Below are 13,622 nucleotides of genomic sequence, written 5' to 3'. Positions count from 1 at the left end.
TATGGACTCTCCTAGTACATACTTTCTTGTACTAGGAGAGAGATATCATTTTGCCCCTGTACAAATCATTAGTAAGACCTCATCTGGAATATGCAGTTCAGTTTTGGGCACCAGTTCTCAAAAAGGATATCGGGGAGCTGGAGAAAGTGCAGAGAAGGGCAACCAAACTGATAAGAGGCATGGAGGAGCTCAGCTATGAGGAAAGATTAGAGGAACTGAATGTATTCTCTATTGAGAAGAGGAGATTAAGGGGGGATATGATTAATATGTACAAATATATAAGGGGTCCACCGTCCATATAGTGAACTTGGTGTTGAGTTATTACTTTCTGCTATAAAATATATCCAATTAAAAAATGGAAAAAATCGAATTTCTTCATAAATTTAGGCCAACATGTATTCTGCTACATATTTTTGGTATAAAAAATCACAATAAGCCTATATTGATCGGTTTGCACAAAAGCTATAGGCCCTGATTCTCAAAGCACTTACGCCGACGTATCTTTATATACGCCGCGTAAGTGCACAGAAGCGCCGTCGTATCTATGCGCCGGACTCTTAATGCAAGATACGCCTGAAATGTGGCTTCATCCGATCGACGTAAGTTCCCTACGCCGTCGGAGCCTGGGCGCATATTTACGCTGGCCCGCAAGGGGCGCTTCCATTGATTTACGCGTCAAACATGCAAATGACCGAGATACACCGATTCACGAACGTACTTGCGCCCGTCGCAGTAGTATACTCCGTTTACGTAAGGCGTACGTCTGGCGTAAAGTTATTCCACCTATAGGAGGCGCATCCCATGCAAAGGTATGGGCGAAGGAACAGCCGCCGTATTTTAGGTCGTTTACGTAGTAGTACTTGAATGGGGCTGGGCGTAGGTTACGTTCAGTGATTCGACGTATCTTAGGCGTTAGGTCCGACGTGATTCTGAGCATGCGCACTGGGAAGCGTCCACGGGACGGCACATGCGCCGTTCGTTCGGCCCTTCATTTACATGGGGTCACGCTTCATTTAAATGCATCACGCCCACACTCCACCTACTTTGAATTAGGCAGGCTTACGCCAACGGATTTAAGTTACCCCCGGTGCAACATTGGGAGCAAGTATTTTGAGAATACTGTGCTCGCCGCTCTACACTACGTCGGCGTAGTGTATATTCCATACGCTACGCCGGCATAACTATGCGCCCAGGTATGTGAATCTGGGCCATAGCGTCTAGAAACTATGGGATATTTTTTATTTATTTATTTTACGAGTAATGGCGCCAATCAGCGACTTACTGCGATATTGCGGTGGACATTCTGACACTTTGTGGGAACCAGTGACACTAATACAGTGATCAGAGATAAAAAAAATATGCACTGTCACTGTACTAATGACTGGCTGGGAGGGGGTTAACAGCAGGGGTAATCAAAGGGCTAAATGTGTGCTTAGCCAGCGTTTAACTACTATACTGTGTGAGGCGCTTTTGCTAGGGGAAGAGATGGAATCTATTTATCCCTTCTCTCCTGACAGATCTGAGATCTGCCTTTTTTTTTACATAGGCAGATCGCAGTTCTGTCTCTCTGCCCGAAATACGAGTACCTTTAGGTCAATATGTATTCTGCTACATATTTTTGGTTAAAAACATCCCAATAAGTGTATACTGATTGGTTTGAGCAAAAGTTATGGCTCTCTCTGCAGCAGCTGAAAGCCAATGGCAAGGGAGAGGAAAATAATCCAGCTTTCAGCTGCTGCAGAGAGAGCCATACAGGTGATTGGCTCGAGTAATTACCCTCCCACAACAACGCTGATTACCCTCCCTGCCCACATCCAATTCACCCTGCTGCCTGGGCCCTGTACAGAAGGACCGGTGGTACCCCCTTATCCAGGTCCTTGGGTACATATAAGGAAAGAGAAAAGCTGAAAACTGTTTGTTTTTTTGCTAGAGAAAAAAAATCGGGGAACTACTTCATAGCGCTTTATCAAAGTGAATGTCTTCCACTGAGGATCTAATTTAACTGTTGGAATAAATTGGGGTGTGGGGGTAGTATGTGTGACTATATGGTGAGTCACTGAAGTGCAAAACTATTGCTAGTTAGGACCAAACATGCTAAGTGAATAAAATTAAATATACGCATAAAATAGGGTGAAATGGATGCAAATAGACCCAGCCTAGGACAAAAGCACAAAATAAATTGAACTAGAAATCCACTAGCAACATACAAACGTGAGATAAAGTGCTGTGATGCCCGTAGCTAATTATATAAAAATATAAATATAAATAGGGATATGCACACAATTGTGCAAAAAACATCAACATATATCACCAAAAAAGTATAAAATCCTGTGGTAACCAGAGTTGGATAGATATGCCCAACTGTGTAATAAAAAGTGTATAAAAAAAAAACAGTAGATCAAAAAAAACAAAAAGTCATAGAGTCAATCCAAATATATCCAAAAATGTATATATAAAAAAGTGTCACAAAAATCAGCAGTAAAGTGATGAATCCTCAAACAATTAATTGAAATTCAACTTGAGTGCAGTATAAATTTAAGACAGTGCTTCTTGCTGTGCTGGGTGATCACACTATGCAGTTTGTGTAAGCGCGGTGGTCCCGGTGCTCCCCCACTTGGGTCCCCACTCACCAGAAGCCCTCACCCCTGCAGGGGTAGGGTGCAAAACACGCTGCAATGTCTCTCAGTCCCAATCCTTCCTTCCCTGAGCTCTCTTAGAACGACTTCCACCAGGTGGCAAGGATCCTCCTAATCGTCCAGGCTCCTCCAGGAAAAAAGACAGGCTCCCAAAGCATGATATGTAAAAACCAGGGTAAGCTTTATTTGCACTGCCACTAAAGAGCTTGGCGTGCTAAATACAAATATGAGCGTATACAAACAATGTAAAGTATTGCCCACAAGCTAGTCAGGACAAGGGTAATAAAAATGAATAAAAATAAAAATAGAAAAAATATATATTTTTTTAAAAATGAGCTATCTGCGATGATCGCAGGTGTGCAGACACGGCACTATCGGTCCGGTATGTAAGTGGTAGCAGCTGCCGGACGCTGTGCGAACCACTGAATTGGTTAGCTGTTCCACCCGAAAGTGCGTGTGCGTAAAGCGGTTACACGCACTTCCGGGTGGAACAGCTAACCAATTCAGTGGAACGCACAGCGTCCGGCAGCTGCTACCACTTACATACCGGACCGATAGTGCCGTGTCTGCACACCTGCGATCATCGCAGATAGCTCATTTTTAAAAATGTTTTATTTTTTCTATTTTTATTCATTTTTATTATCCTTGTCCTGACTAGTTTGTGGGCAATACTTTACATTGTTTGTATACGCTCATATTTGTATTTAGCACGCCAAGCTCTTTAGTGGCAGTGCAAATAAAGCTTACCCTGGTTTTTACATATCACACTATGGGAGCCTGTCTTTTTTCCTGGAGGAGCCTGGACGATTAGGAGGATCCTTGCCACCTGGTGGAAGTCGTTCTAAGAGAGCTCAGGGAAGGAAGGATTGGGACTGAGAGACATCGCAGCGTGTTTTGCACCCTACCCCTGCAGGGGTGAGGGCTTCTGGTGAGTGGGGACCCAAGTGGGGGGGCACCGGGACCACCGCGCTTACACAAACTGCATAGTGTGATCACCCAGCACAGCAAGAAGCACTGTCTGAAATTGATACTGCACTCAAGTTGAATTTCAATTAATTGTTTGAGGATTCATCGCTTTACTGCTGATTTTTGTGACACTTTTTTTATATATACATTTTTGGATTGACTCTATGACTTTTTGTTTTTTTTATATACTGTTTTTTTTTTTTTATACACTTTTTATTACACAGTTGGGCATATCTATCCAACTCTGGTTACCACAGGATTTTATACTTTTTTAGTGATATATGTTGATGTTTTTTGCACAATTGTGTGCATATCCCTATTTATATTTTTATATAATTAGCTACGGGCATCACAGCACTTTATCTCACGTTTGTATGTTGCTAGTGGATTTCTAGTTCAATTTATTTTGTGCTTTTGTCCTAGGCTGGGTCTATTTGCATCCATTTCACCCTATTTTATGCGTATATTTAACTTTATTCACTTAGCATGTTTGGTCCTAACTAGCAATAGTTTTGCACTTCAGTGACTCACCATATAGTCACACATACTTTGGTTTAGATGCTGCCTTTTATTTTATATTTATTTATGCTTAGCTGTGCCTAGCAATATATTATATTTCCAGGCTGGTGGATGCCACCTCTGGTGGTATTAGTGTGCATTTCTTCATATATATTGCCGTGTGTCTCCATTTCCCTCTAGCCATCGGCTATAGCACAGACAGCGCCACTACCCCCACACCCCAATTTATTCCATTTTTATTTGTATCCTCTTGGGGATACAATAGAGGGGGGGCTGCAGTCTTATTATTTATATTTATAACTTATACCATTTCCCACATCTTATCCTAAGCGCGGGTATTCCATCTATTTTCTATCTAATTTAACTGTTGACTTTGTAATCTGGGGCCAGATTCACGTGGGAGAGCGTATCTTTGTGCGGGCATAGCATATCCTATTTACGCTACGCCTCCGCAACTTAGACAGGCAAGTGCAGTATTCACAAAGCACTTGCTCCGTAAGTTGCGGTGGCGTAGCGTAAATCGGTCGACGTAGCCCGCGTAACTCAAATGTGGAAGAGGTGGGCGTGTTTTATTAAAATGAGCCGTGACCCCATGCAAATGAAGTGCCGATCGTATGGCGCATGCTTGGTATCACGTCGAATTTACTCCCTAAGATATGCCGGCTCAATGCCTGTGACGTGAACGTAACCTACGCACATACCCATTCACGTACGACTTACGTAAACAACGTAAAAAGATACACTTGTTTCGATGTCCATACTTTGCATTGGCTGCGCCTCATATAGCAGGGGTAACTTTACGCTGGACGTAAGCCTAACATAAACGGCGTAGCGGGCGCAAGTGCGTTCGTGAATCGGCGTATCTACCTAATTTACATATTCGACGCGAAAATCTACGGAAGTGCCCCTTGCGGCCAGCGTAAATATGCACCCAAGATACGACGGCATAGGAGACTTGCGTATCTTGGCCAAATGTATGCGTAACTGATTCTAAGAATCAGGCGCATAGATACGACGGGTCACATTCGGACTTACGACAGCATACGTGGAGATACGCCGTTGTAAGTCCTTTGTGAATCTGACCCCTGAAGTCTAAATGGCAAATACAATACGAGTTACTGCAATATGTATATTCAGTTTTTTCTTAGGATTGTTTATCGTAATAATTTAATAACCATTTTGTATTGTAGGTCCTCTTATCCTGCAGGCTCCAATCTTTGTGTATTGGGGAAGAGACATAAATATAAAGTGTCACAGCCGTCCGGAATATTCTGCACGCGGGATAACACTCTACAAGAATAATGATTTCATATATGGACATCTCCATGATTTCTCTATCTCCTTTCATAATGGAAACATTGACTATTCTGGAAGATACCGATGTGAACAAGAATTATCCCGGGATGAATATATAACGCACACAGATGAAGTGTCCCTACATGTCAGAGGTAACTCATTGTGTGTCTATGGTGTTGTCTGTAACTAATACAGAATAACTATGGCTCCGGCCATCTGTTCCCATACCAGTGTGAGCTGGACCTCCGTCTCCACATAGATCACAGCTTCTACAGGTCAGGTGTGTTCTAGATGACCACCAGGACCATGGAGACATAAGAATTTGGCTATCCTGCAGCAAATCATGTATGTAGCCACCATGAGCAGCTACGTGAACTTTTTTATAATGAAGTGAGGAGAGGAGACAGCACAGACAGTCATTAAAGAGGATGTAACCCTGATGGGTTTTACTTCCTCTTTGTTTCCCTGTAAAGGTAAATCATAATGGGCTACTAAGCATCGCATAGTAGCCCATTATGTGACACTTACCTGCAGGAGAAACCCGCAATGTCCCAGTCTTCTTCACTGGTAGCGAGTGGCCATTCTTCACCCCTCTTCTTCCGGGGTCTGCGAACTACGGATTTGTGACTGGCCGGGGTCGCGTGGGAGCCGTCAGTCACGGGATGACCCCAGCTTGAAACGGCATGGCGTGCCCTTTCAAGACGGCGCATGCGCAGTAGAAGGCATCGTTCGGGGACATTGCAAATATCTCCTAGACCGTGTAGGTTTAGGAGATGTTTTAAGCACCTACAGGTAAGCCTTAATCTTGGCTTTCCTGTAGGTTAAAGTGGTTGTAAAGGGTTTACAACAGTGGCGGTGCGTCCATAGAGGGCGCAGGAGCGCTGCCCCCTCTCTCCTACACCACTACTGAAAAACAATAAGAAGATTCATGCATTGCATAAATCTATGTATTGTCGCCGCTGCCCACTATTCAGATGGCCGGCCCCCTGGCGAGCGCCGGCCATCTACATATTGGCAGCTGATTGGCTGTGGAAGTGTCTATCAGAGCCAGCGGCCTGAGGGCTGTAATCGGCTTCCAAATAGTTAACCAGGGGATGCACGGGGGGTGCGTTCCCTGGTTAACACTGACACGCATCTCAGCCAATCAGGGTCACCGAATCTGGTTACCGGTAACCTGATTGGCTGAAGCGACATCGAGGGCGGGACTACTTCGAGTGATCGTGAAGGAGGATCCGAGGATGGCTAACCGAGACAGGTAAGTGCCAGACAGGGGAGACGGCAATCTGGCGGCATTTTAGGGGCAAACTGGCGGCAATTGATGGGCACGGTGGCGACAATGGCATGGCACAGTGGCTGCATTTGGCATGGCACAGTGGCGACAATTGATGGCACAGTGGCTGCGTTTGGCATGGCACAGTGGCGACAATTGATGGCACAGTGGCTGCGTTTGGCATGGCACAGTGGCAACAATTGAGGGGCACAGTGGCGACAATGGCATGGCACAGTGGCGACAATTGATGAGCACAGTGGCGACAATGGCATGGCACAGTGGCTGCGATTGGCATGGCACAGTGACGACAATTGATGGCACAGTGGCTGCGTTTGGCATGGCACAGTGGCAACAATTGATGGGTACAGTGGTGACAATTGATGGGCACGGTGGCAACAATTGATGGCACAGTGGCTGCATTTGATGGCATGGCACAGTGGCTGCGTTTGATGGGCACAGTGGCTGCGTTTGATGGGCACAGTGGCTGCAATTGATGGGCACAGTGGCGGCAATTGATGGGCACAGTGGCGGCAATTGATGGGCACAGTAAGGCTGCAATTGATGGGGGTTTTTTTCGTTTGTTTTCGCTCCCCAAAAATTTTGAGCACCAGCCGCCACTGGTTTACAACCACTAGAAGAGGAAAGGGCTATGATGTGCAAGGAGGGAAGGGGCTATGCTAGGGAACTGACCTTTCTGGAGAACTCAATTTTTTCTACAAAGTTCAAAGGCATATTGAAAATTTAAAACAAATTGTTTATGGAAAGGAAAAACCTTGCAAGTATTTTTTATTCATTTTTTTTTTATTTTTTTTTTACAGTTTTATACTTAATGAGAAATGTTCCTTATGCTGGTTCTGGCTGTGTTAGTTGAAATTTTCAGTGCTCTGCCCTCCTCCATACCCTCGCAGTAAATATATTCCAATGCTGTGGGGGGTTAATACAGCAGCTGAAGTGCCAAATATGCCCCCCCCCCCATCTTTCTGCCCCCTCCATCATTCATATAAGCTGCACTGTAGCTTCCATCAATGAAAAGCACTCTATGAATGGAGGAGGAGAACCTTTTTTTCATCCTCCCAAAGAGGGCATAAAGTTTCAACAAAGACAGTCGGCACCAGCACAAGGGACACTTCTCATCAAATGTAAGTAACATTCCTTGTTCTGATTAAAAAAATAAAAATAATTAAACTTAGGCTTTAAGTTGATGACAGGGTCTCTTTAACCTCCCTGGCGGTATGATTATGTCACATTTGTACGTCTCAAAGTGGTACATTGTTTTGCATAGAAATTTGGCATTTTACTGTATATTGTAGGCCTGTAATTCTTAGGAATAACACACTTGAAGTGGTTGTAAATCCTCAGGTAGAAATTTCACCTACAGGTAAGCTTAGATTAAGGCTTACCTGTAGGTGCAAGAAATATCTCCTGAAAAAAGGAAAGTTTCCCCAGTGGGGTTTTTAGGCAGCAAATGTTGTTGCTTGTTGTGGGAAATTACAAAGGCGTACCAATATTTGTAAAAAAGGTAGAAAAGATATTTATTTTAGCAAGTAGAACAAGTTTGATTATAAAACAATGAGCTATGGTACAGTTTAAACATTGAGAACACATACATATGATGATAAAGCATCAAAGTTGCATGACATTGATCAACATGATTGGCTGATCTTTGAGTCAAAATGTTCCTGACGCGTTTCGACTCTTGCATGTGAGTCTTCTTCGGAGGAAAAGGTATATGATGCAAACTATAACAAAAAATAAATATATAATAATAGAATACATAATATATAGTACAGTCTGAGTAAGAATATGTTTTAAAATGTATAGTTACCAACTCACAGGTTGTGTTTCTCAGTTTTATTTGGACCAGAGTAGAGTTAAAGTCCTGAGGATCCCTGATAGCTTGTCTCCATACGGGTGGTCTATACCCCCACACGAGAGTCCACAGAAATGCCCCTTATGAGTGGCCTACAGGAACTCACAGTGTGAGTGGGAAGGAATCCAAGTACAGCCAGGGAGCGTGGGCCGGGCAGGTGGACAGGGGGCCCAGCAAAGCAAGCTGCCTGAGTGATGCCTATTTAAGAGTTCAAAAATAGAGTGGTATGAGTACCAAATTTAGATATATTTTAAAGTATAAAAATAATAATAAATTGTATCAGTAGATGGCGCTCGACCTGCACATGTACCCCATTATAATAGTATATATGTAAAGACGGATATCTAGAGTACCATATAAAACTTAATTATGTAAGTGCATATGGAAAGTTCAGTGGTGTAAAGGAAGGGGTGATGATGGGAAGGGTAATCAAACTTAATTTCGATTTGTTATATGAAATACAATATAGATTAAATTAGGATACCAAAAAATTATTATATGTTGGTATAATGTGTGGTGAATCAAAACAAAAGTGTATGTGTAGGGATGAATTTCTTAGTGAGTGTGAAATGTGTATGTGTGGGTGAATATGTGAGAGACAGGAAAAATAAAGAATAAAAATTGTTGGGTAGAAATAAATAAATAAATATAAAACAGTAGAATTAAATAAGTGAATAAATGGGTGGATGGTGATGTGTGAATATGATAATAAATGGTAAAGGACACAAACAAAGGGAACGAAACTGCTATGAGTGGGGGCTAATGGGGTGAAAGGTAGGTAAATATGTTAGATAAAAGAGTGCCAGTTAGATTAGTGTAAAAGTGTGCAGCTAAATGATAAAAAAGTGCATTATTAATAAATAGTGTTGTTATAGAGATTAAATAGAGTTGTAATAAAGTTACCTTGTTTGGATGTATAATAGATTATAGAAACAAATTCCAGAAGAGGCATTAGTAGGCGTATCTGGAGAAAAAAAGGTGTGATTCATAAATAATAATGAATCAACAGAAAAAAGTTGTTGCAAGTGTGCAGAGTTTTGGAAGATTGTAGTCTTACCCTCTGTGTGGTGTATCCAGTAAGGTATGGGAATGGGATCACAGGCAGGTGTCAGGTGTACACCTAGTGTGTTTAAGTATGTGCATGTCAGGTGCCTCCACTTAGGTAATCACTCTTAGGCAGCTGATGCCTTGCTTGGAAAATCCCTGTCCAACCTGGTGGGCTGCCCCTCCCAAACAAGCTCCTCCAACTGAATCAGGATGCCAGGGTCAGATGACCCTCCCAGCTGTGAGCTCCTCGGCGTCAGAGAGGGGAATTAACCCCAACCCTCTGTTGCGATCGCGAGCGCCACAGTGACGTCACGTGCGCGCGCACTGCGCGCGCGCACGGGGCGTCCACGGCTCCAGGGAGCGTCGCTGACGCCGTCAGTGGGGAGGAAACACCTCCATCATGGCGCAGTTAGCACCATCTTGTGGAGGAAGAAGAGAACACAGGGCCCTGCGTCTCCCCCTCCCCACTGAGAGACCACAAAGGTAGCAAATTGTAGAGGTACTCAAGAGGGAAAAACCACCCGGTGGAGACATGACAGGGTCCTATAGGAAGAAAAAAGATATATTAATAAAGTACTTATTTATAGATATAGAAATAAATTCTGCTGAAAGTGAACATTTATGCCCATCACAGCAGAGATTACATACATGATTATATTACAGTCACAGCATTGATCATGAGCAGTGGATGTCAAAAGATTTATGCATAGACCATATATGCTTGTTTTTTGGAGTTTTATCATGAACATCTGGCATTGCCGCTGTGGGTGGGTAAACATATGTTGAATTGTCTATACTATGGACTATGATACTTAGAGGGGGATATAGGGATATAGAGATGTTCCGAGTGGCTATTTGGAGTTTTTTTGGAATAAGAGAAAATGTACAAAATAATAATAATATTGATTGTACCAAATTTTATGTATTTGGAACAGAAGCATCCAGATATATGGATATTAGCCATATATTGATTCTGATGGTGGTGCCATGGACATGACATGTGTGGGTATTTAATGAAGAATATGATATATACATAGAACAATTTTATTGGGTTTTTCCCGAGGTGAAACCTTTTAAAAAGGGGGCGAATGAAAGGGCATCATTCAGGCCTGGTTGCTGAGTAGCCCCCAGCCTGAATATCCATTTCTGTTCGCGTTGTAGTAAAGTTTTATTCCAGTCGCCTCCCCGATCTGGAACAAGAACGTGATCGAGGGCGGCAAAACTTACGTGTGGTACACGATAGTTATGAGAGAGGGCAACATGCCTCCCTATGGGGAGGTAAATGTTCCCAATGGTCATACTATACTTGTGTTTGGAGATTCGTTTTTGGAATTCCTGTTTAGTTTTACCTATGTAATAGGCCCCACACTCGCACTCCATGAGATACACCACTCCGCGTGTGCGGCAATTCACAAAATATTTGGGCTTGAAGGTCTCGCCATTTGGGAGGCAAAAGGTTTTTTCTCTTCTTATTAGGTAACAGCATGAGCAGTGTCCACACTGGAAGGTACCAGGTAGGGGACACCGTGATTTCTCATTTGTAATATCCTTGAACTCACTAGACACTAAAAAATCCCTAATAGACATGGCCCGCCTATGTATAATGGAGGGATGTGTGGTAATGAAGGGATTAATTTTAGGGTCATCGGTTAAGATTGTCCAGTGTTTCTGTATTATGTCTTTTATCGCTTTGTGTTGCAAAGAATAGCGGAAGACTGGTCTAGTGGTCTCGGATTTGAAGTCAGTTATAGTTTTCTTTTTCGATAAGAGATCATTTCTTAATTGAGTAGAGGATCGGTTATAGGCCCTGCGCAGGCAGTTTCTACTATATCCTCTGGTTAGAAGTCTAGTCTGGAGTTGGTCTGCCTCCTCCCTGAAGAGCGAGTCTGTTGAGCAATTGCGGCGGAGCCGCAAATATTGCCCATAAGGGATGGAACTTTTTAAGGGAATTGGATGGTGGCTGTCAAAGTGTAAGATGGTATTGCCTGCTGTAGCTTTCCGAAACAGAGTACTGCGTAAGTATCTGTCAGGATCAATGAACAATTTCACATCAAGGAAAGTTAAAGTATTTTTGTCATGTATCATAGTGAATGTCAGGTTAAAGTCGTTGATGTTCAATGCATTGAAGAAGGCAAGGAGGTCCTTTTCGGGGCCATCCCAGACGATGAAAATGTCATCAATATACCTCCGCCACAGTTTAATGTGGCGGAGGTACACGGCGAGGTTATCATCGTCTGGGAGGGATCGCTCCCACTCCCCCAGGTACAGGTTGGCGTAGGATGGGGCACAACATGTCCCCATCGCTACGCCTTGCACCTGGAGGTAGTGGGAGCGATCAAAGGAGAAAAAGTTGTGATATAAGATATATCTCAAACCCTTAATCAAAAAATCATTAAAATCAGGAGTGAACATATGTCCACGTGTAAGGACCTCTTCAATAGCACTGAGGCCCTTTTCATGAGGGATGCTGCTATATAATGCTTCCACGTCAATAGAGACGAGGAAAGCTTGATCACACAGCATGCATCCCTCAATGGTTTGCAAAAAATGCATGGTGTCCTTAGTAAAAGAAGGAAGAGATATGACATAGGGTTGAAGGTGCGCATCTATGACTTGGCTGAGGTTTTCGGAAATCGAACCGATCCCGGAAACTATAGGTCGTCCAGGAATGGGGGTCTTATTTTTGTGAATTTTGGGCAAGCTATAAAAAGTGGCCGTTTTGGGGTGCTTGGTTCTGATGAAGTCTCGTAGATCTAGAGAGATAACACCTTGAGAAAAGGCCTGATCAACGAATTTATAGAAATCAATATAGAAACGGGTGATGTTGTTTATGGATATTTTACAATACCAGTCATTGTTTCTTAAGATGGTTTGGCACATGTCAAGGTAGGTTTGGTTGTCCATCAAGACAACATTTCCCCCTTTGTCTGATTGTTTGATAATAATTTGTTTGTTGTTGCGTAGAGAATCGAGGGCCTTGAATTCTTTTTGACTGAGATTTTTGGGGCGTAAGTGAGTGGTGGCAAGCTTACACATGTCTCGCATTGTTTGTCGCACAAAGGTAAGTATGCTAGGGTTAGTGCCAAGTGGAGGGAATTTTTTAGAGGGAAGTTTGAACATATGGAGGGCATTGTCGGACACCAAAAGAGGTTCCTCCAATAATGTATCTAAATCAATGAGGTCAATTAGATCAGCCGTGTTGTTTTCCTCATATAACAGAGTGAGGTCCCTTAATGCCTTAAATTCTCTCATAGAGACACCTGACCAGTCTGTTGTGTCTGAATTAGTATGTTTAGAATAAAGGCTTCTCAATGTTAGTTTGCGCGCAAAAAGGTGAAGATCAGTAATGGCCTCGAAAAGATCAAAATTGCGTTCAGGGCAGAAGGTGAGACCACGTAAGAGAACTGTTTCCTCATCAGGGGTTAATGGATGAGAGGATAAGTTAATGATACTTAGTTGCCGGTTGGTAGCCGGACAACAAAGGGATCCAGGCCCTTGCCCATTTTTTTGGGGAGGGGAGAGCCGGGACCCCCTGAGGGGTTTAAAGTTTTTCGTAGAACTGGTTCAAGTGTATCCAAAATGCCAGTTTTATTAGCTTGAGTATCGATTAGATCAAAATTAGTGGGATATGTAGTACCATTGATCACAGTCGATGGTGTGTTCGTATCAACCACAAAGGTGTCATCATCAATGATAGGATCATTGGTAACAATGCGTTTTTTTACATCTTGTTCTTCAGAGCCTCTATTATTGCGATTTCTTTTGTATTTTCCTCGACCTTTATGGACGGGATTGTTATCCTGTCCTAATAGAGGTTGGGGGGGCACATTAGAAGTTGTTTTTGTTGCATTAGGTCCTTGTTTGTACTCACGTGGGACTTTTTTATGTTGCATTTGTGCAGAGGTATTGTTCCATTTATAGGCCCGCTCCTCGGAAAAGGCAGACTTATCACGCCAGAATTTGACTTCTTTATCCTGTAGAATATTCTTGTTAAAAGATAACAGATTAGTTTCAAGCA

General features: G+C 43.0%; 1 protein-coding gene across 3 annotated transcripts in view; it reads left to right on the top strand.

Annotated features, from left to right (window-relative positions):
* LOC120920735 (high affinity immunoglobulin gamma Fc receptor I-like) overlaps window positions 1-13,622 on the top strand; it is a 152,193-nt gene that overhangs the window by 96,609 nt on the left and 41,962 nt on the right. For all 3 annotated transcript variants that reach the window (XM_040332978.1, XM_040332979.1, XM_040332977.1), the window contains exon 6: window positions 5,312-5,569. In XM_040332978.1, coding sequence (XP_040188912.1) covers window positions 5,312-5,569 — 258 coding nt within the window. The remainder of the gene's footprint in view (window positions 1-5,311; window positions 5,570-13,622) is intronic.

This window comes from Rana temporaria, chromosome 13 (assembly GCF_905171775.1).
Source record: "Rana temporaria chromosome 13, aRanTem1.1, whole genome shotgun sequence".
Classification (NCBI taxonomy): Eukaryota; Metazoa; Chordata; class Amphibia; order Anura; family Ranidae; genus Rana; species Rana temporaria.
Note: the sequence above shows the minus strand (reverse complement) of the source record. Positions and strands in the feature narration are given on the sequence as shown.